Source organism: Abramis brama (assembly GCF_963993115.1).
Source record: "Abramis brama genome assembly, chromosome: 1".
Taxonomy (NCBI): domain Eukaryota; kingdom Metazoa; phylum Chordata; class Actinopteri; order Cypriniformes; family Leuciscidae; genus Abramis; species Abramis brama.
Window position 1 is genome coordinate 24,602,996 of NC_139963.1, and position 24,083 is coordinate 24,627,078.

The window sequence follows — 24,083 nt, forward strand, 5'->3', positions numbered from 1 at the left end:
ATAAAAGTAATATTTAACTTTCTTTTTTTTTTTTAAATGTACAATGCTCAGTTTGTGCGTGAAAGAGTCACATTACCTGTGTATGGTATTTCATACTCGTAAGTAATACTTAAGACTGCATTTGAGTTTTGCCAAACATCCCATCAAGATTTCATGTTTCTTAGTGAAAGTTCCTGTTAGAACTGTGGAAACTTGTTCAGATCAGGCATCTTACTGGAAGATGATTCTATACTTCAACAGATACTGCCACAAATTCTGTTTACAAGTGGAAAAAAAAACACTATGAATAGGCTAATGGAAGTCAGCGGCTACTGTCAACTGTTTGATTACTAACATTCTTTAAAATATCTTCTTTTGTATTCAACAGAAGAACAAAATTCATACAGGTTTGGAACAACATGAGGGTGAGCAAATGATGGCAAAATTTTAATTTTTGGGTGAATTATGCCTTTAATAATACACAATATTGATAATGCTACATGATTTCCAGTATAATACGAAAAACAGCAACACACATTTCTTGTTTGGTGTCAGTACAGGTGTATTGCAAGCCTTACTGTTATGGGGCTGTGGTGGGGGTATAAAAGACAGAAAAACACTGGCCTATATACATTCCCGGAGGCAGGAGTGCTGCTCCACACTGGACTCTGGCATTCCAGTGAAATGCGCACGTCACCGCTCTGATGTTTAACGAAGCAGCGCGCTCATTGGAAAATCATGTTTTCTCCAAATCAGAACGTCTTGATTGGACATCGCAGGTGACGCCCACAAACAGACAAGGTGGAGTTTAATTATTTAACGTGACAAAAAGATGTAGCTGTCAGACTGAAAATACTGAAAAGATGTTAAAAGTACACAACAGTTCACTCTTTACTTAATGCATTATATGCACTTTGGGAGTTTGACTAAACGCAAGAATACTGTTTTTCTTTTCTTCTTTCTTTCTTTTTTTTTTTAAATCACACGTTAACATATTACATCAAATTCACTTCTTTTATTAAAACTTTACATTATCATCACGAGGAACAAAAAAAAAAGTGTTAAAAACAAGCCCGAATCGCCACAAGCGCGTGCAGGTTTGATGGCGCCTCGGTAGCTCGTGACAGCAGCTCCGAGTTTATAATCCAAATGGAAGCGAAACCCGGGCGACCCATCCGTGATGAGAGCGGCGAGCAGGCAGGGGAGAGATTGAAAATGTGGATGTCGCCTTGGAAAGAGAAATGAGCGGATCGAGAGAGCTGCGCGCTGACTGGAAGGAGAGCGAGAGAGATGGAGGCGGGGGGAAGTCTCTCTCAGCTCTGCGGGGACTGGAGCGCCCGTGCCCTGGACCGGCGGCGCAGTGCTGGCTAACAGTCAACCCTCCCCTTGTTCCACCACCACTTCCACACACAAGCAGCGACAGGTAAGATCAAACCAGCGCCTCATCCTACCGACCGTTTGGTAAACAAACCTCGAGAAAAATCTTAGATGAAACAACAAAAAGAAAAAAGAAAATCAAAACATTTTGACTTTAGATCGTTGGTGGATTTTGTTTTTGTTTAAATTCGCGTTGACTTGGTGCAAGGCAACGGTACATTCCGAGGTCGACTTACCCGAATTTCCCGTATTGTGACTCGGGGAAAAACATCCCCCGTTTATATACCAAAACCGTGTTTAATTTCTGAATGTAACTCACTAACCTAATCCTAAGCACGATAAGGGCACCTCTATCGTATTTGGAGCCCTCGCGGTCGTCTTCATTTCCGAGTCAGGACTCCATGAGGCTCGTGGAGGAAAGAACCAGCCGCCTTTGGTTCGCCATCACGGAGCTCGGTCATCTCACCGTGTGGGCTCGTTTTCGCTTTTGTGAAAGCAAAGTTCGCCATCACATTTGACATTTTATCGGTTGTCTGTGTTTGAGGAGCAAACCGGGTGAGTTCAGAACCCTTCGCGCTGGTTTTTCTCTCGGTGGAGGTGAATTAGGCTCGCAGCGCGTGCATGGAGGGTAGTATGGCGGCTCTAGAACAGTCGTCACGCCAGGGAAGCGTCCTCTCTTCTCGGTTGTTACAATTTTCCATTGTGATTGTGAACAAAATGACACGTTTATTCACAGGATTGATTCATTTCTCACCGAGTTGATCTCGCCTATCATAATTGTGCTTCAGTCGCCGCGTACTATGTAAAAGTAACCGTATATTTCTTCCATTTCTAGTTTCGAAGCCTTTGAAGAGCCTGCTGCCTGCCATACGGCCGCACACACTGTGCTTTCACCCCGCATTCCTCGTCGCTCGAAAGTCGGGGTAAACAACCAGATTTCTTTACGGTAAGAGGACCGTTTGGACACCGCTTACAAATCTTTTTATATAACAACATGTAATAAGGATTGATTTTAGCTGCATTTTTTTTTTTTTTTGGTTTTATTTTTGACGACTGTGGTTCAGCTCTGACCAAGGCTGGAGAGGGATTCAATGCTAGTTATAGCCGGCTAGCTCCGGTGTAGGTCAAGTCATAGGTCGGTTTAACATTGTAACATTTTATTTTATTAAATGTAGATTTGCAAGCTATCATTTGCAGCAGTTCCACACGCAACGTTAGATACAGACACTATCAAAGCTATTTTTGAGTTTATAATTTAAGTTGGGTAAATCAGTAAAACAGAATTTATTCATTAAACAGCACCAATTATATAATTTAGGAACATTTCCATATCAAATTTAAACATTCTTTCTTAAATTGACCCTTATAAATAATTAAAACACTTTAACTTTGACGTATTTTGCCTCGAAACTAAAGCCCCGTTTTCAAAGCTTTTGTTCAAAAAAGCGATTCAAATCCACAAAATAGTTTTTGTTTTTTTCCTCAGCATTTCAATGGTAGTAAAGCTCGATTCTATTCAAGAAGGGTCTGATTATCCACTGATTCAGAGCATTTCATGGTGGTAAAATGCCCTTCATCCAGGGTCTGTTTTAAAGCTGGACTCTGCTGGCTCACGCGCCGCCATTACGCATTCAGCGAAGCGGCGACGCCTCGCCCTGGAACAAGGCTCGTGCCATTTTGTGACTAATTCAGTCGGCTCACACATGTGCGAAACGACATCAGATTATGACTAGCCCTCCATATTCAACCATTTTAATACAGTCGCTGTGTGAATATAAAGGGGGGCGACCCAGAATGCGTCCGTGGCGGAAGCGGAGACCCGCGCCCTGTTGGTTTGGAGGCTGACTCTGGTGCTGCATGCTTTAGCAGTCACTCATGATGATCCCTGGCTGTGTTTCCCCCTCTCGACGAAGACCGAAAGCAGATCCCGATCCGTGGTCAGCTGGTCCGTCTACAGGCAGCTGCCTGCCTATCGCCCAAAACGCTCCTTCCTCCTCCTGTAGTACCTCCCAGTATCCACTCGTCTGCCGAAAATATACTCCCAATTTCGAGCGACTACACGAAACGCTCGCCTCGAAAAGCGCGCAGAGTGCAGGAGAATCCGTCTCAAGTCTTAGTTCAGTAGACAAAATGGAAGATTAGACGGATTGGCTTGCTCTTGCTGGTGTCGACTGCAGAGTTATTTGAGATTTGAAACCGTCACAGGCAATGGGCTCTGTCTCACGATGGAGCGTAAACGCTTAGGGGCGGTGTAATGAACATCAACCATTATGTGTCGGGCTGGATTTTAATTCCACTTTTCATACAACAATTACTGGTTTAAAGAGAATTATTGAAAGCCATTAAAACTTATAATCTACTTAAGTCAGAAAAAAAAATCCCCTCAAGAATGATGCATTCTTTTTGTTGTTGAATTATTTGATGCACAATTATTGAAAAAATGGAAATGAATTGAAAACTATATAGTGTTAAAGCCATGTAAGTACGAGTTTCAACCTTTTACCTCAATGTTTGTAATCCTTAACATAATTATTAACATAATTTGCTTTTCTCTAGAGTGATTAATCCTGACAATGAATGGAGAAATGGACTCCTCTGCTAAAGAGATCGGTAAGAAACATTAATCATTTAGATCAGTGGTTCTTAACTGTTTATGAATATTATTATACATTGTATCACCGTGAACAATAATAAATGTAACTTAATGAAAAAACTTTACAAGAAATTCTTTTTTGGATTTTAATTAAATATAGGTGAGCCTGTATTTAAAATGTGTAAATTAAGTGATGTGTGTACTGGTACTCAGAGATCATTTTTGCCCTGTTATGTTTTAATGTTACAGTTTGGGAGCAGAATGACCTGTTGAAGCTGTTGGATGCCATGAAGGTGAATCTGCCAGATAAGGATCTGTCCAAGTACAAAACGTCCGAGTCCCATTTGGACTGGGAGAAAGTGGCTTTTAACTCATACTCTGGGGAGATGTGCAAACAGAAATGGCTGGAAGTTTCACGTGAGGTACGCTAGTCAGTGACCAATGGGTTTCACTTGTATGTTGTAATGACTAGAGAAACATGCATCACAAGTGTGTCGAAAAAATCAATGTTGATAGTATTTGAAATATTTGATTTAAAGAAAAAACTTTTGTAAGAGAAATGCAGTTGTCACATTAAGATTCCTGTTCCTGACTCAGATACGTAAATTCCGCACCCTCTCTGAGCTGATCGTGGATGCGCAGGACTACGTCAAAAATCCATACAAAGGAAAGAAGCTGAAGGTAGAAAATCTTATTGCTCAGTCCTGAAAGCTTGGATTAAAATTTACAGAGTTTGTCCAGTGTGTTATTTGGAGCAGCAGCAAATGCAAACTTTTCGTGTATTTTTCTTCTGCAGAAACACCCAGACTTCCCCAAAAAGCCATTGACACCGTATTTCCGTTTCTTTATGGAGAAGCGTGCCAAGTATGCTAAACTACATCCAGAGATGAGCAACCTAGATCTCACAAAGATCCTGTCCAAAAAATACAAGGAGCTCCCAGAGCGTAAAAAAGTGAGTGCAGCGAAAATTTAAAAGAAAAAGCATTGGCTCTCATATATGAAATGATGAAATATATGGTCTATATCTGTTCACTAACATCAAATTTTATGTTTGATGTTCACCAAGCATCAAAAATGTAAACTTAACGTGTTTAAAAGGCCACCAAGAGTATGTGATTTTTGCATAAGAGTGGTTTCAGTTGTTCCTAATTTTTTCTGTAAATTTAGAATACATTTTAGAACGTTGAAAGTTGATTAATCAACTTGATAAATTGTTGGTGAAAACGATTTATGCAGATTGCATGCTCAAATTTGTGCGCATGCATGCTTAGTGAATTAGATCCATTGTCTGTAAATATTTTTCAAGAGCTACTATAAAAGGGAAAATTATGTGAATTTTTAAAATTGGAAATTGATATTATGGGGATATTGTAATGGTACATTAAAGGTTAATCTGGTGTTCAGTTGATTTCAAATCTGTTGCTGCTCTCTAGTCTATTTGAAATGAAGCAAATATTTTCTGTTTGGTCTGGTTCAACTATTGTTTTGAGTAGTACCTTTCTAGATCAGTCAACAAAGCATGCATTGTTTTGTCTGACCTGTTTGTTCTGACTGAACCTTTCGTCAACAGGAGAAATACGTGAAAGACTTTCTCAGAGAAAAGGAGTCTTTCATGGTCAGCATGATGAAGTTCAGGTGAGTGACTTATTGACACTTTACCATCTCATTTACATTTCTAAATCATCACTTTTCTCTAAAAAAGTTTTTATGTGTTTTATCAGGCAGGATCATCCCGACCTTCTAGAGAACGTTAACAAGAAGTCCAATGTTCCAGAGAAGCCCAAGACACCCCAGCAACTGTGGTACAGCCATGAGAAGAAGGCCTTTCTCAAAGGACACCCAGATGTAAGCTCTACACACACTCGCTCTAGAATTTGCTGCTGACTTCTTCATACACATGAATGCTGTAAAACACTTGTGCTTATACCTCTCCAGGCGACCACCAAAGACATCAAGGATAGTGTTGCAAAGCAGTGGCCACAGCTGTCAGACAAGAAGAGGATGAAGTGGATCATGAAGTCTCTGGAGCAGCACAAACTGTATGAGGTAAAGATGCTTGCATTTTTCACAGCCTATTTGCCTGCAAGTAGCAAGCTTCTCTGTAATGTTTGATCTTTCCCGTCTTTGTTTAGGGGACAATGCGCGAGTTTATCCAGCAGCACCCAGAGTTGAACATCACGGAGGAGGACATCGTAAAATCCACTCTGACCAAAGCAGAGAGACAGCTCAAGGACAAATTTGATGGGCGGCCCGACAAACCTCCTTCGTAAGTTTACCTGATAATAGCAATATATACTTTCTCATTTTTTGGGAGGGGGGCGGTCAGTGGGTGGTGAAATGTGTCCTGGACATGTCATGTTTGTGTTCTCCTTTTCTTTCTTGTCCTATTATGGTATTAATTCATATTTTTATTTAATTTTAAATTTATAGTAGTTTTGCTATCTGCCTTTTCCATTTTTTAAATGTATTTCTGTTTTAGTACTTAAAGACATATTTCAGAAAGTGTTTTTTAATAGTTTGATTTAATGATAACAATTTCTTGTATGAGTTTTGGGACAGTTTTTTTTTTTTTTTTTGTCTCATTCTGTTTTTGTTTTGTTTTTTTCTCTCAGTAATGGTTACTCAATGTTCTGTGCTGAGCTGATGTCCAGTATGAAAGACGTTCCCAGTACGGAGCGTATGGTCATGTGCAGCCAGCGCTGGAAACTGCTCAAACAGAGCGAGAAAGATGCTTACCAAAAGCGCTGTGAACAGGTCTGTAACACACTCTTACTTTGCACCCTTCCATCTGTTGATCAACCATCTTTTAAAATAAACAAAGCCAACATGGATACATATGGAAGATTTTCAGTCACTTTAATATTTAATTTTTTCTCTACACAGAAAAAGAAAGAATATGAAGTTGAGATGAATCGCTACTTATTAGTAAGTATACGTTTATGACAACAGGCCCTCAGCTCTGTATGTGTATTGCTTGAAACTATTTGCGGTTGCACTTTATTTTAAGGTGTCCGTGTTACAGTGTAATTATAAATTTAAGTGCTGAGTAATATTAAGTAACTACATGTACTTACTATATGGTTAGGTTTATGGTTAGTTGCATGTTATTATGCATAATTTATAGTTATTACAATAGTAACTATATGTAACACATGTAACAATGACACTGTAAAATAAAGTGTTACCCAATTTGCTATTTGGTTTGCATTTTAAACATGTTGCCTGTGTATCCCAGAGTATCTCAGAGGAGGAACAGCAGAGAATAATGTCAGAACAGAAGATGGGCAGCTTTAAAAGGGGAGGTGGTGGAAGCAGCCCTGCTTCTAAAAAGAAGAGCGCCACAGCAAAGGTTAGTTCACCTGTCAATCATCTTTGGGTTATTGAGGGATCGTTACTTAAATTAGCTTAATGTATCTAGAACTTCACTTCCTTAATGCCCTTCTGTTCTTTTTTCTCTGTTCATTTTAACAGTCTGCAGAGAAGCCCAAGCCCCCTGTGTCTGCAATGTTCATTTTCTCAGAAGAGAAGCGCCCAAAACTTCAACAGGAAAGGCCTGATCTTTCTGACATGGAGCTCACCAGACTACTAGCCCGCATGTGGAACGAGCTTTCTGACAAGAAGAAGGTAATAAAGACACATTAGTGATCCAGAGATGTTAAGATCCTTCTGTCACTGTATTGGCCGACTAAATTGTTTTTAACTTGAATGTTTAATCATTCTTTATAGGAGAAGTATAAAACTCTGGAGATGACGCTGAAGGCAGACTCTGAAAAGCAGAGCAAAGAGGACAAAGGGAAACTACCAGAAACACCCAAAACAGCTCAGGAAATCTGGCAACAGAGTGTCATTGGAGACTATCTCGCCCGGTTCAAGGTATGAAATAATACGTGCAAGAAGTTAAATTGGGAAAATTACCTACACTACTGTTCATTTTTAAGAGATTGGGTTTGGGGCTGGGTCTATGGGACTGTCTCTGGGGGACGAGTCTGAGGGAAGAACAGGAGACAATGGTAAGGAGAATGCAGAAGACAAAGGTAGGTAAAATAAAAAGTGAATCCCCAGAAACAGTCCCACGGACCCAGCCCCAAACCCCATCTCTGCAATAATTAATAAAGGCTGGTTTCTAAAGTACTTCTTCCTGCCTCTATGTATTAATGCTCATGGGTAGCCTAAATGGGTTCCATTCAGACCTTAACATTAAGTATTTTACTGTTATATGTCAACAAGATTCAACAAGACATTTTCTCCTGGCGATACCCAATGTTTAGATCTGTTGTGGTATTTATGCAAATTAGCACATACGTAATTAGATTATGCACCGTTTGTCCATGTTAACAAACAATTTCAAAAAACTTGTAATACGTTCTTTGTTTGTCTTGATGTAAGTAATCAACTCAGTAATTTTCATGGTGATATCTAAAGGTTACATTTTTTACCCTATTCACGTAAGAAGAAGAATGAATAGGCGTATGAATAGGCTATATTTGGGTCTTTTTCGAAACTTTCCCCTAATGGGATTCTTTGGGGCTTTTTTTTTTTTTTCTTACTCAGGACATATTGAGGATACAAAATCAGTTGAGTTTGCTTCTGTTGCAATTTGTTCAAGGTTGACCCCCATTTTGGCTTAAAATGACTGGATAATAGTTTTCTCCACTGATCTCTCCCTCTTCTTTAAATGTCAGAATGATCGAGCAAAAGCTCAGAAAGCCATGGAGGCCACCTGGAACACCATGGAGAAGAAAGAGAAGATCATGTGGATCAAGAAGGCTGCAGAGGACCAGAAGAGATATGAAGTGAGTCCAGACAAATCCAAACAATATTTTGTGATAGCCAAGCTACATTTAGTAGAGTATCTGATCATGCGTCTACAACCTACATGTTTTTCTTTAGATCCAGGCTTCTTGTGTGGAAGATTTCATAACCTTTTTTAATTCTTCTGTTTTATGCAGAGAGAGCTGAGTGAGATGCGATCACCTGCCCCAGTCTTTATCATGGGGAAGAAAATGAAATTTGATGGGGAACCTAAGAAACCACCCTCGTAAGTTCATTTTGTGTATCTGAGTGTTGGTGTGTTTGAGGAAGCTCAACGTTTCTTACCTTCCCACTCGTTCTAATTGTGTTCTCTTCACCTCTGACTACAGTAACGGTTATCAGAAGTTCTCTCAAGAGATGCTGTCGAACGGTGAGCTGAACCATCTGCCCATGAAAGAGCGCATGGGTGAAATCGGAGGCCGTTGGCAGCGACTCGCTCAGAAAGAGAAGGACCATTACAAAAGGATGGCGGAGGAGAAACAGAGGCAGTACAGAGTGCTTCTCGAGCAGTGGCTTGCGGTACCCCTATATCTTTATTATTATTTCAATTTTAGAGCAACACAAATAGCTTGATATAAAGATCTAATATATTAATCTTTAGTCATTGATGTTGTGTTCTTTTTAAAACCAACAGTTTGTACATTTTGAATTCAAGGATATTAAAATGATTTTCTCCCTCACAGAGTATAACACCACAAGAGAGAGCTGTGTATAAAGAATATAACTCACTGGTGAGTCATAAATGTGCATTTCAGTCTATTTGCTCAAAATGTATATACATTAGTGCTGTTAATCGATTAAAAAAAAAATCTGTAATTAATCGCACCTCACATTAAAGTTTTTAATATTTTTTTATTGTAATAATTTCACATTTATTCTCCAAATTAATGTAGAAACAACATACAGTATCACACATTTAAAAATGTTGTTTAATTAATTACATCTTTTTATGAAAGAAGGCCAGCATCACCGATACCAGTACCGCTACTGATGTCTCTATGAAATAGATATATATATATTTTTTATTTTTTTATTTAGCCGTAATAGCAATTCAGCATTACAGTATAATTTGATTTTAACACTTATTAGGCTTTAATAAATATAACAACTTTTAATTTAAATTAACTTAAAAAAACAATCTTCTCATAAACCCATTACAATAAATGTCACATTTACTTTGCCCTTCAATTAATCAGGGCTCAATTTTTTCTATTGGCCCAGTCAGACCGGTTTTGATTTTTACTTGAACAGAAAGTTATTGTTTTCATGTTTTTGACCTATGTAACCTTGTAAACAGTGCTTTAAGATTATCAGGTAGGTCTAACGGGTAGGAATATATACAGATAATGAATAAAGTTATCAAACTCCATGGTGTTAACTGCATACATTATAAATTAAGTATAGATTAATCCTTATTAAAGTTACAAAAGTTATTCAGTCAAGAGCAGCGAGTGAGTGATTTTCTCGTTTTCTTTGGTTTAAAAGCATTTGATGGAAAAATGGATGCTGCGTTTATTGCGTTAAATATTTTTAACATGTTAAACTGAATTAACGTGTTAATCACATGCTTTATGTAAATAAATAAATATATATGTAAATAAATAAATATATATGTATATGAATATGTATGTGTGTGTGTGTAATATATTATGTTATATATTTCAATTTAATATAAAGCTTCTGCCTCTTTAATTTTTTTTTTCTTCAACTTTTCTTCTTCAGAAACGGAGGAGCACAATAAAACCTGGTGGCACGAATGCTAAAGTGAAACCCAAGGCCAAAGTATCGGTGAGTTTGATCGTACAGTCTTAAATGGCTCTGTTGGCCACTATGTATATTTTTAGCAGCATGTACTGATTATTCTGTATCATTGGTGACCTCGTCCAAAGGAAGACGAAGAGGAGGATGATGACGACGACGACAATGATGATGATGAAGAGAAGGAATCTGATGACGGATCATCCTCTGATGACAGTGATGATGATGACGACGACGACGATGAAGATGATGTAAGATTTTAAAGCATGCTGGCCACAGGGGTTTGGGGGGGGGGTATTGAAATAAGACTTTGATTAGTGATTAGGGGTGGGCAATATGACCGAAATCTTGTTTCAGAGTATGCTCAATTTTATTTCCCAATAACTATATATCACAATATAGTTATTTATTTATGAATTTATTTAATTTAAAATAAGAACAGAGAAGAATATTACAAACAATAGGAAACAAATGAAATTAAGTTTCTTTAGGTAGAGTGCACTGAACTCTTAACATCATGCACATTTCATTCTTTATTTTCTCATTCATGCATGTTTCTTTGTCACACTAAAGTGTCAATAACTTTAATTAGTAGTACTGTGCTACGTGTAAATATTAACATGCTGCGATATCAATGATTTAGCAAAATCTCTAACAAGACTGATGATGACACAATATATATTGTCATACCGCCGATCCCTATTAGCAATACGGATGCATTTGTTAATCCCAAAATATTTGAATGAAAAATAATATTCCCAAATTCACTTTCAGAATGAAGACATGGAGGATGAAGAGGTGGAGGATAAGGAGAATAAAACAGAAAGCAGCAGCAGTGCTTCCAGCTCTGATTCATCAGGTTCAGACTCGGACTGAACCAAAGCCGAGTCAGGCTGAGCCCACAGACTGCCAGAAACGCTGTGAACTGAGCCATGAGCCGGGGGTCTGAGCCTGCTCTGCACTGCGCTCTTCCCACCACAGGAGGGGGCTCACCCCGCTGTCACACATCTGTGCCGCCTCACAGTCTTTTCCTTCTCTTCTGTTCTCCCCTGCACTTTTGGTTTTATTCGTCCCTCCCTCAATGATTTTGCTTGGCAGGTTTTAAGGCATTTTAGGCAAAGAAAACACACGATGACGTATAGTCTAAATTCCTGAACACCGCTGAACACAGAAAAAGGGGTTTAGTGCTCTGCTATTGGCTTGTAGTCGTCATGAGGTGTTATTAAAATGCCCCGTGTTTATACTTTAAAGGTAGGAAGACACAGAGAGCACCAGGTGCCATTTTCTTTTCTGTAAGTGAGCCAAAGAGACTTTAGTTTTGCAGATTATTTCGGGAGGTACAGGGGACCAAATAATTGCACTCTGAAGAATGTCTGCTTTCTTTTCCTCTGTCTGTACCTCTCCTGTTCTTCCTAGGGGTGTTGTTCCACTCCTTTTCCTGCTCCCTCCATTTTTGCTTAGGTGTTTGTTTTAGCTTCTTCATTTCAAAACAAATGTGGTATTTTCAGGAACAATGAAGCCATTTTGAATGTCGCCCCATGGACCCCGCTGGTCTCGCACTCGGTGCTTGTTCACAAGGCGTTGGTGCGCTGCTTTTACCTGCACCTGATGAGGGGTTAAAGGTGAAAATGGACTATTTATTTTTGTCCTGTTATAGGAATGCTGCCCGTAGCAGTTTTGTGATATGGATGTGATGAAGCCACAGCAAAAACGGGCTGTTCATTCAGATAATAAAAACGACTGATGTTACATAATGAGGACTAGTTTATCGGTTAATTGTTCTGCAGCACAAGCAAAGTTCTTCTTTCTTCTTGCTTTTGTTTTTTGCAGATTGGGCACCAACAAGGGTTTTTTTTTTGTCATTTGTTAATGGTTACGTATTGTTTGAAGCTGACTTTTTTTTTTTGTTCCTCTTTCCAACCACTGTTTTATTTGGTGCTCCAAAGAATTTTTTCTTTTTAAAACGTGATTTTTATGTTTTAAATATGATGGATGTGAGTTACCCCACAATTCAGTGCACTTATGATGGAATCCAGTGTTCTTTCAGTATTTCTCTTTCTTCATTTTACCCATCAGCCCATATTGTTAACCACTTCACAGGTCTTTCACGCACCAGCTCAAGGAATGTAATGGAGATGTTTTATTTAAGAGAGGGGTATCGTTAATTTGTTGTGTGTTTATGTATATATGAACCGTTTTGAGGGTGAGGGTATATTCTCTCATTCCAATGTCCTGGCCTAAAATGACAACTTAACTAATTTGTAACCCACAACACAGCTTTCTGTGCTGAGCTACAACATTTTACTTAGTCTTTTTTACGCAACCCTCAAATTGATAGGGGCACTGTAAATTAATTTTTCCTATCAAAACGTTGAACTCTGTTGATTTGCATAAAAAGACAAGCAAATAATTTTGATTTGGTGGGGATTGCTGTGAAAAAAAAAGTTTGCTGTACCAGACCTGTAACCTATTCTAGTGCCCTAAATGATTAAGGCCTGTATTCTGCATAAAGTTCTTGGCTCAGTTTGAAAAACATAATTTGGTTCTAGATGATTTGAATGATGGGCCGGGATTGACCTTTCAAGATTTGTTGATATTTTATAGGATTTTGAGACTTGCAAATAGACTTGGGTTGGGTTCAGTGCTGTTGTAACGTATTTGTACATATAGCTTTCTTTCTTTTTTTTTTCCTTTGTAATGAGTGAACATTATTATGTTTGTATTTTCAGTTGGCTATGCAATATACTGCTGTAGCCAAAACGAGTTTGTCAATTGGGGACATGTTTTTAATTTGGTAAGTTTTAGTTTGTTTTTTTACCCCTCCCCATGTTTGTTTATTTTTAGAAATGGCAAAAAAAAAAAAAGAGAAAAAGCTTAAATTTGTAATACAGATTTGAAACATTTGGACGTTTTCTATAGCAAGAGATGTTATATCCCTGCAATTTACAATTTGAGCAAATAAACCTTCTCTTAAACAGTTCTTCTGTTTTGTTTTTCTCATATATATGAAATATACATGCATGCATACATACACGCATTAATATAGGAACTAATTCAAGGCAGCAGAATCGATGTGTCACCTAAGATCGGTATTAGACTAGTGATGCCTAACTGGAGCCAAAATGGCAGCGTTGTTTTATTTTCAAACATCATCTGTACTCGAGTGACTTATCAACCAGGCATCTAATCGTTTATAACATTTCCATTACCTTAAGATAACGTTTCCATTATCTTCACAAGTTCGTTCGTTTTGAGCATGTTTGTTCCATGTCGTCTTTAAGAGAACAGCGGGTGTGTGAATGACACAAGAACCGGCCCGTTCAGACTGGGTAAGTAGAAACACAATTTAAACGAGTAGCGCGACAAATATGCTTTACTGCGCGCGGCGTCAGTTAATACTTTGTTCCACATTTTTCTGCGGTTTTGAAACAACGTTGCCAAAACCCGCCCGGCCCATATGATAGAGAAAACAGGGCAGTGCGCCAGTCGTACCTGTCAACTATGTTACTGTGACAGTGTTTTCAATTGCGTTTAACCGTTATTAGGTTTAAATGCGCAGTAGTTATCATACTGGACTGCTGTTTTCTGGATAATTGCAGTGTCCGCCCATGTTCACCCTATTCCCACTATATATCAGCTTGATGAGAATAGAAATTATTACTAAAAATGAGAAGCGTGTTATAAAAGGGACATTATTGCCTAGAGTACGTTATAGAATTTGAATGTAAGGGGAAAAAAACATTTAATGAATAATAAACAATTTACGATGTGCACAAATTATCATGGTGTAAACGGCTGTATAAAGTGTTTTCAAATGCTGTCGTTTTGATATGCTATATCTCATATTCCAATGGTTGTTGGTAGTTGGACTACAATACTATATATATATATCATTATTTGACTGTGATGTAGCCTAATGGGCTTTGTGTTTTTCAGTGTTTTCCACCCCATTCTCTATTGTCGACAATGAGAGATCCCCTACAATAGTTGTTGCAAATGAAAATGGAGGATATGTCTCTGTCAGGCCTGGATAACACCAAGCTAGAGGTAAATGATTACAGAGAATGGGTCTCATTTATGAAGCGCATGCAGAACAGTATTTTTTTTTGTTATTCTAAAAACTAAATTCCTAAATAAAAAAAATTCAGAAGAATGGTTTAATGCAGGCTCACCGCTAAAATGCACATTGTCAGAGACAAAGTTTTAATGTGTGTGCGCTTTAGCTCAGGCCCCAAAAGTAGTCTGTGTCATAAGAAATATGATTTCATATGATCAGTTTAACTCGTATGATTTAACTTCTCTTTTTTTTTTTTTTTTTTTTTTTTAAGGCCTTGGCTCATGACGTTTACTCTGACCTAGTGGAAGACGCCTGTTTAGGGCTGTGCTTTGAGGTGCACAGGGCGGTCAAACAGGGCTATTTCTTCCTGGATGACACAGACCAAGAAAGTATGAAGGATTTCGGTTAGTCAATCACAGTGTAACACAAAAATACACTAATTCTTTATTCCTAAAGCCTGGGATGCATGCTTTTGAAATTTGTCTCAACTATACTGTATGCTTTCACATTGATATAGAAATAGTGGATCAGCCAGGTGTAGACATCTTCGGTCAGGTGTACAACCAGTGGAAGAATAAGGAGTGCGTGTGTCCCAACTGCAGTCGGAGTATCGCGGCCTCTCGCTTTGCTCCTCATCTGGAGAAGTGTCTCGGGATGGGCCGCAACAGCAGCCGAATAGCCAACCGCAGGTCAGTGGACTGTGAAGTCACACTATTTAGCTCACTTATACACTTATACATGTGAACTAACATGAACATTTGTATTAACTAACATTAACAAAGGTTAATACATGCTGTAAGAATATATTGCTCATTGTTAGTTCATGTTAGTTAATAATGCATTAAGTAATGGTAACAAATAAGTGTTTCCTATAAAATGAGTTTAGCTCATATGAAATGCATATATGGAGGGCATTTTCTGCCAAATTTAAATAAATAAATTAAATGATTAAAATGAAAATTAAAACCAGATTAACGATTTCATTACAGAAAACAGTACGCAAAATATGTGACAAAATTGAGAATGAAATTAAATGATTTCATTTTCACAGCATTATCCCTGTCAAATTGAAATGCAATTGGTGATTTCACATTTCATTTTCACTACAGTCTCGAGGCAAGACTGCCAATATTGATTGATTAAAACAAATGCAGTTTTTACAATGCTCTTTAATAACGCTCACGCAATAATAGTGACACAATTCAAATACAAATGTAAATTTTCGTTTTCATTTTAATTCCTCTTTTATTTCACAGTTTTCATTTTCGTTTTCATTTTCAAAGACAACCTGCATGCAAATTCTATGTTAATGAGTGGGTGTGGCTTATTCTAGTAATGGCGCTGAGACACGCCTTCTGTAAAGCTAAGTCATCGACGTCCCGCATGAGTTTAATGTGTGAAACAAAATTATTTAAATGTGATTATATTGTAATCGAGACGACGAGATATGGCAAAATCTGTTAGTGAGCTTTTGCGGGAAGCTGCCGCAGCATTAGAACATGGAAACAACCAGCCTGACCATGTTAGTTATGATGTTAGACTCAGGCTAGACCATAATCGACGATGAGGTTCATTCATGTATTAGGCTGTTTTGTAAATTCAACTATTTGGGTGTACAGAAGTCTTAGTAACACAATTTCTACAACAATTATAGCCAGACATTAATACCCACTGGCTTTAACCGAGAACCTCGGACAATGTTTCATATTCGCGTCGTGCCTAACAACGCCCTTCAGCCGTGACTTATTCAGATACAGCACTAGCCTAGAGTAGCCTACCTTATTGCTTTTATAAAACGGTTACCACGCAATACAAATATTAATCCCGAAACATATGTATATATGCAACTTTCATGAAGTAAAATGAATCACTAAAAGCCAATTCCTTCCGCTGGAGAAAAAAAAATAGTCCCTGACCATTTGCAACAGAAGAAGTTACATTATTTCTCCATTAGATGGAGACAAAGACTGTCTTAATGAGTGAGTCAGTCAGTCAGTAGAGAAGACTTTTGAAATGACTCAAACTTGTGATCACGGAGAAGAAAGACGCAACTGACATGACTATAGGCACGGACAACCCCTATTAACTGTTAAAAGTACAAGATATCACACCGGGTATTCAAACGGATTTTTTATTATGAATATAGGACTGACCTGAAGAAAATATCTAGCCTACTGTAAATGCAGGTACACTCGCTTTCTCGGTCTCATCCAGAAGTTGTTACTGGAAATGAAAATCAGCATTGTAATTATTTTTGTACACAAACTTAAAATAACCAAAAGACACGTAGCCTAACAGTTAAACAGCGGACAGATACAGGCTAGTGCTGTATCTGAATAAGTCACGGCTGAAGGGCGTTGTTAGGCACGACGCGAATATGAAACATTGTCCGAGGTTCTCGGTTAAAGCTAGTGGGTATTAATGTCTGGCTATAATTGTTGTAGAAATTGTGTTACTAAGACTTCTGTACACCCAAATAGTTGAATTTACAAAACAGCCTAATACATGAATGAACCTCATCGTCGATATGGTCTAGCCTGAGTCTAACATCATAACTAACATGGTCAGGCTGGTTGTTTCCATGTTCTAATGCTGCGGCAGCTTCCCGCAAAAGCTCACTAACAGATTTCGCCATATCTCGTCGTCTCGATTACTATATTATTTAAATAATTTCGTTTCACACATTCAACTCATGCACACAGGACGTCGACGACTTCGCTTTACAGAAGGCGTGCCTCTAGCGCCGTTACTAGAATAAGCCACACCCACTCATTAACATAGAATTTGCATGCAGGTTGTCTTTGAAAATGAAAACGAAAATGAAAACTGTGAAATAAAAGAGGAATTAAAATGAAAACGAAAATTTACATTTGTATTTCAATTGTGTCACTATTATTGCGTGAGTATTACTAAAGAGCATTGTAAAAACTGTATTTGTACTTTCTTTTTCACGTTTGGCTTTTCATTTTAATATTGGCAGTCTTGCCTCGAGACTGTAGTGAAAATGAAATGTGAAATCACCAATTGCATTTTATTTTTCAATTTGACAGGGATAATGCTGTGAAAATGAAATCATTTAATTTCATTCTCAATTTTGTCACATATTTTGCGTACTGTTTTCTGTAATGAAATCGTTAATCTGGTTTTAATTTTCATTTTAATCATTTAATTTATTTATTTAAATTTGGCAGAAAATGCCCTCCATATGCATACACATTGTTCAATAAAGGGAATGCTTAAAAGAATATTTGACCAAAATTATTTACCCACCCTAATGTCATTACAAATCTGTATGCTGTTATTTTCTTCCTTGTTGTTTCTTTTTTTTTTCTATGTGATTTTGTTCAATTGACTCATACTGGTGGGAAAATATGAAAAACATTTCTAACCATTATTTCCCAAAGATAACACGTGGAGTTTCTGCCAGATGGAGAGATTTTATTGTTCCCTGAGGGAAATTTCTAGTGAAAGTTTCAAAGCATTGAAGGCCGTTGTACTGCTCTTTTTACAGAATAGCCAGCAGCAACAACACAAGCAAGTCAGAAAGTGATCAGGAGGACAATGACGATATCAATGACAACGACTGGTCCTATGGTTCAGAAAAGAAAGGTGAGCTCACCCAGTCTGTCTTTCTTTTTTCCCTCACTTCCCACACCACGTTTTGCCTCCAAATGTGCCCCATTGTTTTATTTAATTTAATTTAATGAAGCCTTGATTTCAGTAATCACTAATAACAGTTTATTAACCTCTTATTTTCACAGCCAAGAAGAGAAAGTCAGAAAAGGTATACAACTTTTTTTGAGACATGCACTTGTTAGAAATGCAAGCCAAATATTCTAAATTATAATACATTAATTTTGTATGTTTGTAAATGTAAAAAAAATAAATAATAATAATTAAATATTGAAAATGGTATTAAAATAAATCTTTGTGTATCTTAGAATCCAAACTCTCCCAGGAGATCCAAATCCCTAAAGCACAAGAATGGTGGGTTTTATTCTGATTGAACTTAGCAGTTGTTTATCCACCTAGTTCACTATTTGACAGACGTCAGGCTTCACCTGAACATGTTACAAGTGTCTTTTTGTCTCACTGCAGGAGAGCTCAGCAGTAGTGTAAATCCAGACCTGTACAAGGTGAGATGGTTAGCTGAAGTATTTTAACATGTATAACTTTGGTCATCGCTTACACGGTTGCATTAATAACTGTAGTATTACAGCAAATATTGTTTCCCTTTCCCACTCATGTAGTATAACTACAGCTCTGGCATCAGTTATGAGACTTTGGGACCCGAGGAGCTGCGATCCATACTGACCACGGTAAGCAGCTCATTCTTAGACTATTTACCATACAATAGTTCTTCCAAAATAAAAAGAAATGCTAACAAAAATGTAAATAATAATAAATTCCAGAGTAGATGCTCATCAGTTACCTACACATTGTGTTGAGGCTTACAAATAAAAGTCATATAATTAACACATCCTTTAATTATTAATTACAGTGGAAATAAAATCTTAATTTAATTCATCTTCAAAAAATTCATTCTTAAATATAAATGACTAATTTTGTTTATTTATGTAATATCATATCTTCTATTTCGACTATTGACATTTTTTCCAACATATAGCTTTTTCAGTTTATAATGCAGGTAAATTTAAATCTTTATTATGTTTTAAGAATATATACCTGACTAAATAATACTTGTATTGTGGTGACAATTAAAGGTTTTTTTGTGTTTTGTCAACCAAAATTATTTTATATGGATTCAGTGGTAAATTCTTGTAAAGTGTAATCAAACATTTCACTATATTAGACCAATAAGAAGGGCAATCAACTGATAGTTTGACCGTTCACAATTATTAGGATCAGCTGGTAAATGAAGTGGTACCTACCTTCGCCCTTTTGTCATTTACAAAACCTGCCAAAATCTAATTTCAATGATTTTTTTATTTCATGATTTCAGTGATTTATTTATTTTTGTTAATTTTGTGTTGAATAAGTATTCAGTTTCAGTTCAGCAGTCTTGCCTGCTATCATTACATTGTATTATTGTATTTATTACACCATCTATATCAGCCACATTGGTCAACCACTACAGTTTCCCCCTTGCTAACAGGCCTTCTTTTTTCCTCAGCAATGTGGGGTTGTATCAGAGCACACAAAGAAGATGTGTACTCGGTAAGAATTCAATCCATATTTGTGAACTAATAACTAAAGGAAATCAAAAAAAAAAATATAAAAAAATAATGTGATTTTTCTGCAGTCTTACAAATGCACACTGTGGTACACTCAGTCTACTGACATTTAGAGCTTTTTTCCATTACCTTATTGACTATGAAAGAGCAGTCACCAAGTTTGTCTTTCCTTGGCCAGCAGAAAAAGTAAGTATTTTTCCACAGCAGGCATATATTATGAGGAATAAAAACTTGCTGCTGAAGGCCGAAACATCTGTGAAACCAGTCTAGGAGATTTAAGGGCTTTGCACATGCTTAAACCTGGGTTAAAGTCTTTTTAAAACTCAGTGTTAACACTGCTTTTAACCTTGAATTAAGCAACATTTAGATGTAGAACTGTTTATAGCTTCTTCTTTTTTTACTTGAGTTCCTATGAACATATTTGGATAACAAAAAAGAGTAGAAGACTGATTTAATTAGTCATTGAAAAAAAATCATTAGAATAACATATTTTGCAAAGAATTAATAAAATGAAATCCTTTTGGAGTGAGTCATTCCTCTAATGAATCCTGTGTCATGTGATCAGAAGTACGGTGAACAGGTACAGTCAGGGGGACAGTTTTTTACTGTTAAGTTTTGAGAATGTGTTATGTATTATTAGTGTGTGTGTGTGTGTGTGTGTGTGTGTGCTGCTTTAGAGCCAAAGATTGATTGTGCATGTGATGTGTGAACACATGATCATTTCCATTTACACAAATGAAAAAGATCATGTTATGTTGGGACTGATTTTAAGGAACACAACTGGCAACTCCACATAAACCCCAATTTTTTGATTGGTGTCCACTTTTCAGTTTTCTTACCCGTGTTATTTGATTTGGCCTCTCTTATTTTAAAATGTATAATTGAAATGATCTGTCTCCATTACAATTGGACATAAGAGTACACCGTTTCCCAAATGGACGGTCATAGGTTGTTTCAAAGCACTGCCTGTTTTTACGAAGCAAGAGACTTTTTGAACATCAGCCAGCACTGAAACCCCTTTCCCTAATTGCTAATATCTAACCCTAGAGCCCCTTTCGAATCCTTCTGCTGGTGTTCACCTAGTCTCTCGCGCCGTCATTGTCTCTGGTGCAGTGCGTAATGCCACGTTGTGTCCTGGCAGGTCCCAGCGGTGTCCCCAGCACACGGACGAACAGAGGAGGGCAGTCAGGGTCTTCCTCCTTGGGCCGTCCGCGTGAGTTTCACCCCTTTTCCCAAACCTGACAGAAAAGAATCAATGTACCCACCTGCTTTCCTTACCTTCCCTCTCTTAATATAGCTCTTTTTCATCAAGCTCGTGATAAGTTTTTAGCAGCTGTCCAAACAAGATAGTGAAAAACTAATAGGTCCTAGTATTGAGCCCTGAGGCACTTCAGCTTAGTCTGCTGTGATTTTTTTGTTGTGTTATGTGTGTTGTGAAGGGTAACATTTTACAATGAGGTTTTATTTTTTAACGTTAGTTAATTACATTAGTTAATACCAACTAAAAATGAATAATACAAACATTTATTAACCTTAGTTATTGTAAATTTCAGCATTTACTAATGCTTATTTTAAAATCAAAAGTTGTATCTGTTAATATTAGTTAATGCATTGTGAACTAAAGACTGGACTAAACTACGCAACAAGATTTTTGCCCTGATTTGCATTCTGGAGGAGTCAACATTAGTTGTGGAAAGCCAGTGTGACTGCAGATTTTGGGCAGTCAGAGTTGACAGATTTCACAGAAAATGGCGTAGCGTATGATGGACACAGACTTTTAGCTTATACTATGATTCCATGTATTCGGATGATATCTAACATGTTTGATATTTTGAGCTGATTTTAGGAAAACATTGTTTTCATTTGAAATGCGTTCAGACATTAATTGTAGTGTATTCCAGTTCCAATTATTTTTTATTAATAAAGGTAAATAATTCTAATAAATGTTTAAAAAAAAAATATTGCTCATTGTTAATTCATGTTAGCTAATGCGTTAGCTAATATTAACAAATGAGACCTTATCTTAAAGTGTTACCACCGCAGAGATTTTATCCATAGTTATGTTCAGTTTAAATGATGACCTGCTCATGCTTTGTTTTCCTTTTTCATGAAAAAGCCCAATTTTACTAGTCATCTTCATTCATTAACTCAGCATAATATTGCCATAATCTCAAGCTTTTGTGGACTCATTTGCAGTAATACACATCACAGATTCTGTCATCAAGAGCAAGTTAGAAAAAGTTCTTTAGCTTCACAATTTTAACAATTATTCAATGTGCAGTTTTAACCTGTAGAATAATGGGTGACAAAGGAAACTATGTCGGATCATCAGCAAATGTCTCTTTAGTTTCAGATCTTTTGGTTGTTTCTTTGAACTGGGGTTCTTGGTAAACCATTTCCTTGTTCAGCATTTGTCATTTGGTATTCATATGGTATTCATATCCTGCTTCCTGTTTGATAGATCGACACTACCCAACTCTGATACAATGCTGGAAAACGATAGCTATGATGCCCCTGATGGCCAGCTCATCATGTCCCGTCTCCAATGGGACGGCTCCTCTGATATCTCACCATCAGACTCTGCATCTTCAAAAGCTAGTGAGTTTTTCAAAAATGCTTTTAAAAACAGCATGCTTTTATATTTGACCTTTTTTCTTTTTCACTCATTCGCCGTCTCATTCTCAGGCACCAATAACTCTGAATCTAAGAGACCTAAGAAAAAGAAGAAGCCCAGCACGCTGTCTCTGACTTCTGGTGGAGGTGGAGGTGGAGGAGAGAGGGACAAAGGGCAGGAGCGAGAGAGAGGAGACAGAGAGAGAGTAGCAGGCGGCGGGAGCGGTAGCGGTAGCAGCAGCTCCCAGAATGCACTGGGCTTGTCCAGTCGTAAAAAGCGACCAAAACTGCCAGTTCCTCCAGCCCCCAGCATCTACGATGACCTGAACTAATGAAACTTGCACACACTTACACACACATTTTCTGATCATGACTGACTTGATCTCTGGTTTTCACCATTTCAAGGTACATGAACGAGACAAGACACACTCACTGTTGAACGTGTGTGTAAGAGAGGAAAGGTCTGGGCGGCATTTCAGGCATTTGTTTCTGGGGCGAATGAGAACATTTGTTACGGCACAGTGTTGCACAGTGAAAAGTGAGTGTTTTTGTGACTAAATGTGATTTTTGTATGTGGATGTGAGTTGGAGTGAGAATTTATTTAATTTTTTTGCTATGCAGTTCACTGTCATTGTGGTATTGCATACTCTTGTCTGTATGTATACATGAGATTTGGGTTTACAGTGACGCATGAAAATGTGCCATGGTGTGCATGAGTGAATGGGTTGTTGCAAATATTTTGTCCCTGGTGGCTCATGTAATACAGTCGGTTAATCTGTGCAATGTCCTCTACTGGTCTTTTCATCATATTGTCTTGCTAATGTTACTGCAACCTATTGATCTCAGCGGCTTTCTGCTAATACTCATACTCTCTTGACAATGTCTTGCTAAATAATGGACTTGTATAGTGCTACGATAGCTTTCTGCCAAATCTGTGGATACACAATCTTTTGCCTTTTGTGTTTCTTTTGAAGTTAATATTCTTGTTTGTTGTCACTGCTAATTTTTCTTGTTTGATACTACTCTATTTATTTAGTCTGCCCTGTGAATGTTTTTATAATCATGGCTTTTTGATCGAACATATGCATTTTCTTGTATTACAACGTGTAAATGGCCGAAAAGTTTATCTTAGAGCACTTACTATGATATGTTAGATGTCAGCTTGTTTTGTTTGAAATATGTTTGGGTATAATATTTTTTTTTTGGTCAGAAATGCAAATAATAATTGAAGATGCACTTAAAATGGATCAAATCCAGCCCATATAGACGCCTTGTCGTTTTTTTTTTGGTAAAGTTTTATTTTTGTCACTGAGCTGTTTGTGAATTTTGTTGCTTTAAGTTTAAATAACCTGAGAGCTTTCTATGAGTGGGAATGGAGATGTCTGCATGATGGAGGGAAAAACAAAGCATGGTACAACTTGCACAGGATATACCATTGCTGTGGGTGGATGTTTCTTATGTTATGCTGAGTTATTGCTCTCTTTCTCTCAATGGACTGTAGTATCTCTGTAATAGTCTAAATAAATGTCTCAGGTTTCACAAATTCCTTTCATTTGTTCTCACAATCATTCTTAAAGAGATTCTGTCATCACTTACTGACAATCATATAACCAAACCTTGTATGACTTTCTTCTATGACTTTTACCAGCAGCTATCACCCTGTAGCCCAAGACTGGTTGCCCACGGAAGCTAAGCAGGG

General features: G+C 37.5%; 2 protein-coding genes across 7 annotated transcripts; both read left to right on the forward strand.

Annotated features, from left to right (window-relative positions):
• Positions 1-802: 802 nt before the first annotated feature.
• ubtf (upstream binding transcription factor) lies at positions 803-13,499 on the forward strand. 3 transcript variants are annotated; one of them, XM_084086733.1, is made up of 22 exons: positions 803-1,402; positions 2,192-2,302; positions 3,913-3,966; positions 4,199-4,371; positions 4,547-4,630; positions 4,746-4,901; positions 5,520-5,584; positions 5,671-5,794; positions 5,885-5,995; positions 6,082-6,215; positions 6,562-6,703; positions 6,833-6,874; positions 7,185-7,298; positions 7,421-7,573; positions 7,676-7,822; positions 8,632-8,742; positions 8,899-8,987; positions 9,091-9,280; positions 9,445-9,492; positions 10,484-10,549; positions 10,651-10,770; positions 11,294-13,499. In XM_084086733.1, the coding sequence occupies exons 3-22, from the start codon at positions 3,930-3,932 to the stop codon at positions 11,393-11,395; spliced, it is 2,208 nt and encodes a 735-aa protein (XP_083942859.1). In that variant the 5' UTR covers positions 803-1,402; positions 2,192-2,302; positions 3,913-3,929; the 3' UTR covers positions 11,396-13,499. The 3 variants fall into 3 exon arrangements, with proteins under 3 accessions (XP_083942859.1, XP_083942861.1, XP_083942860.1); XM_084086734.1 differs by having other exon boundaries at positions 1,395-1,911; XM_084086735.1 differs by lacking the exon at positions 2,192-2,302 and having other exon boundaries at positions 1,122-1,402.
• Positions 13,500-13,601: 102 nt separating this feature from the next.
• atxn7l3a (ataxin 7 like 3a) lies at positions 13,602-23,930 on the forward strand. Of its 4 annotated transcripts, none has more exons than XM_084117129.1 (13): positions 13,602-13,848; positions 14,456-14,566; positions 14,848-14,980; positions 15,094-15,265; positions 18,088-18,185; positions 18,338-18,360; positions 18,518-18,563; positions 18,675-18,712; positions 18,827-18,895; positions 19,711-19,754; positions 20,913-20,984; positions 22,233-22,369; positions 22,457-23,930. In XM_084117129.1, exons 2-13 carry the CDS (start codon positions 14,516-14,518, stop codon positions 22,714-22,716), a joined length of 1,143 nt encoding a protein of 380 aa, XP_083973255.1. In that variant the 5' UTR covers positions 13,602-13,848; positions 14,456-14,515; the 3' UTR covers positions 22,717-23,930. The 4 variants fall into 4 exon arrangements, with proteins under 4 accessions (XP_083973255.1, XP_083973254.1, XP_083973257.1 ...); XM_084117130.1 differs by having other exon boundaries at positions 13,708-13,848; positions 14,848-14,965; XM_084117128.1 differs by having other exon boundaries at positions 22,233-23,930.
• The last annotated feature ends 153 nt before the right edge of the window (positions 23,931-24,083 follow it).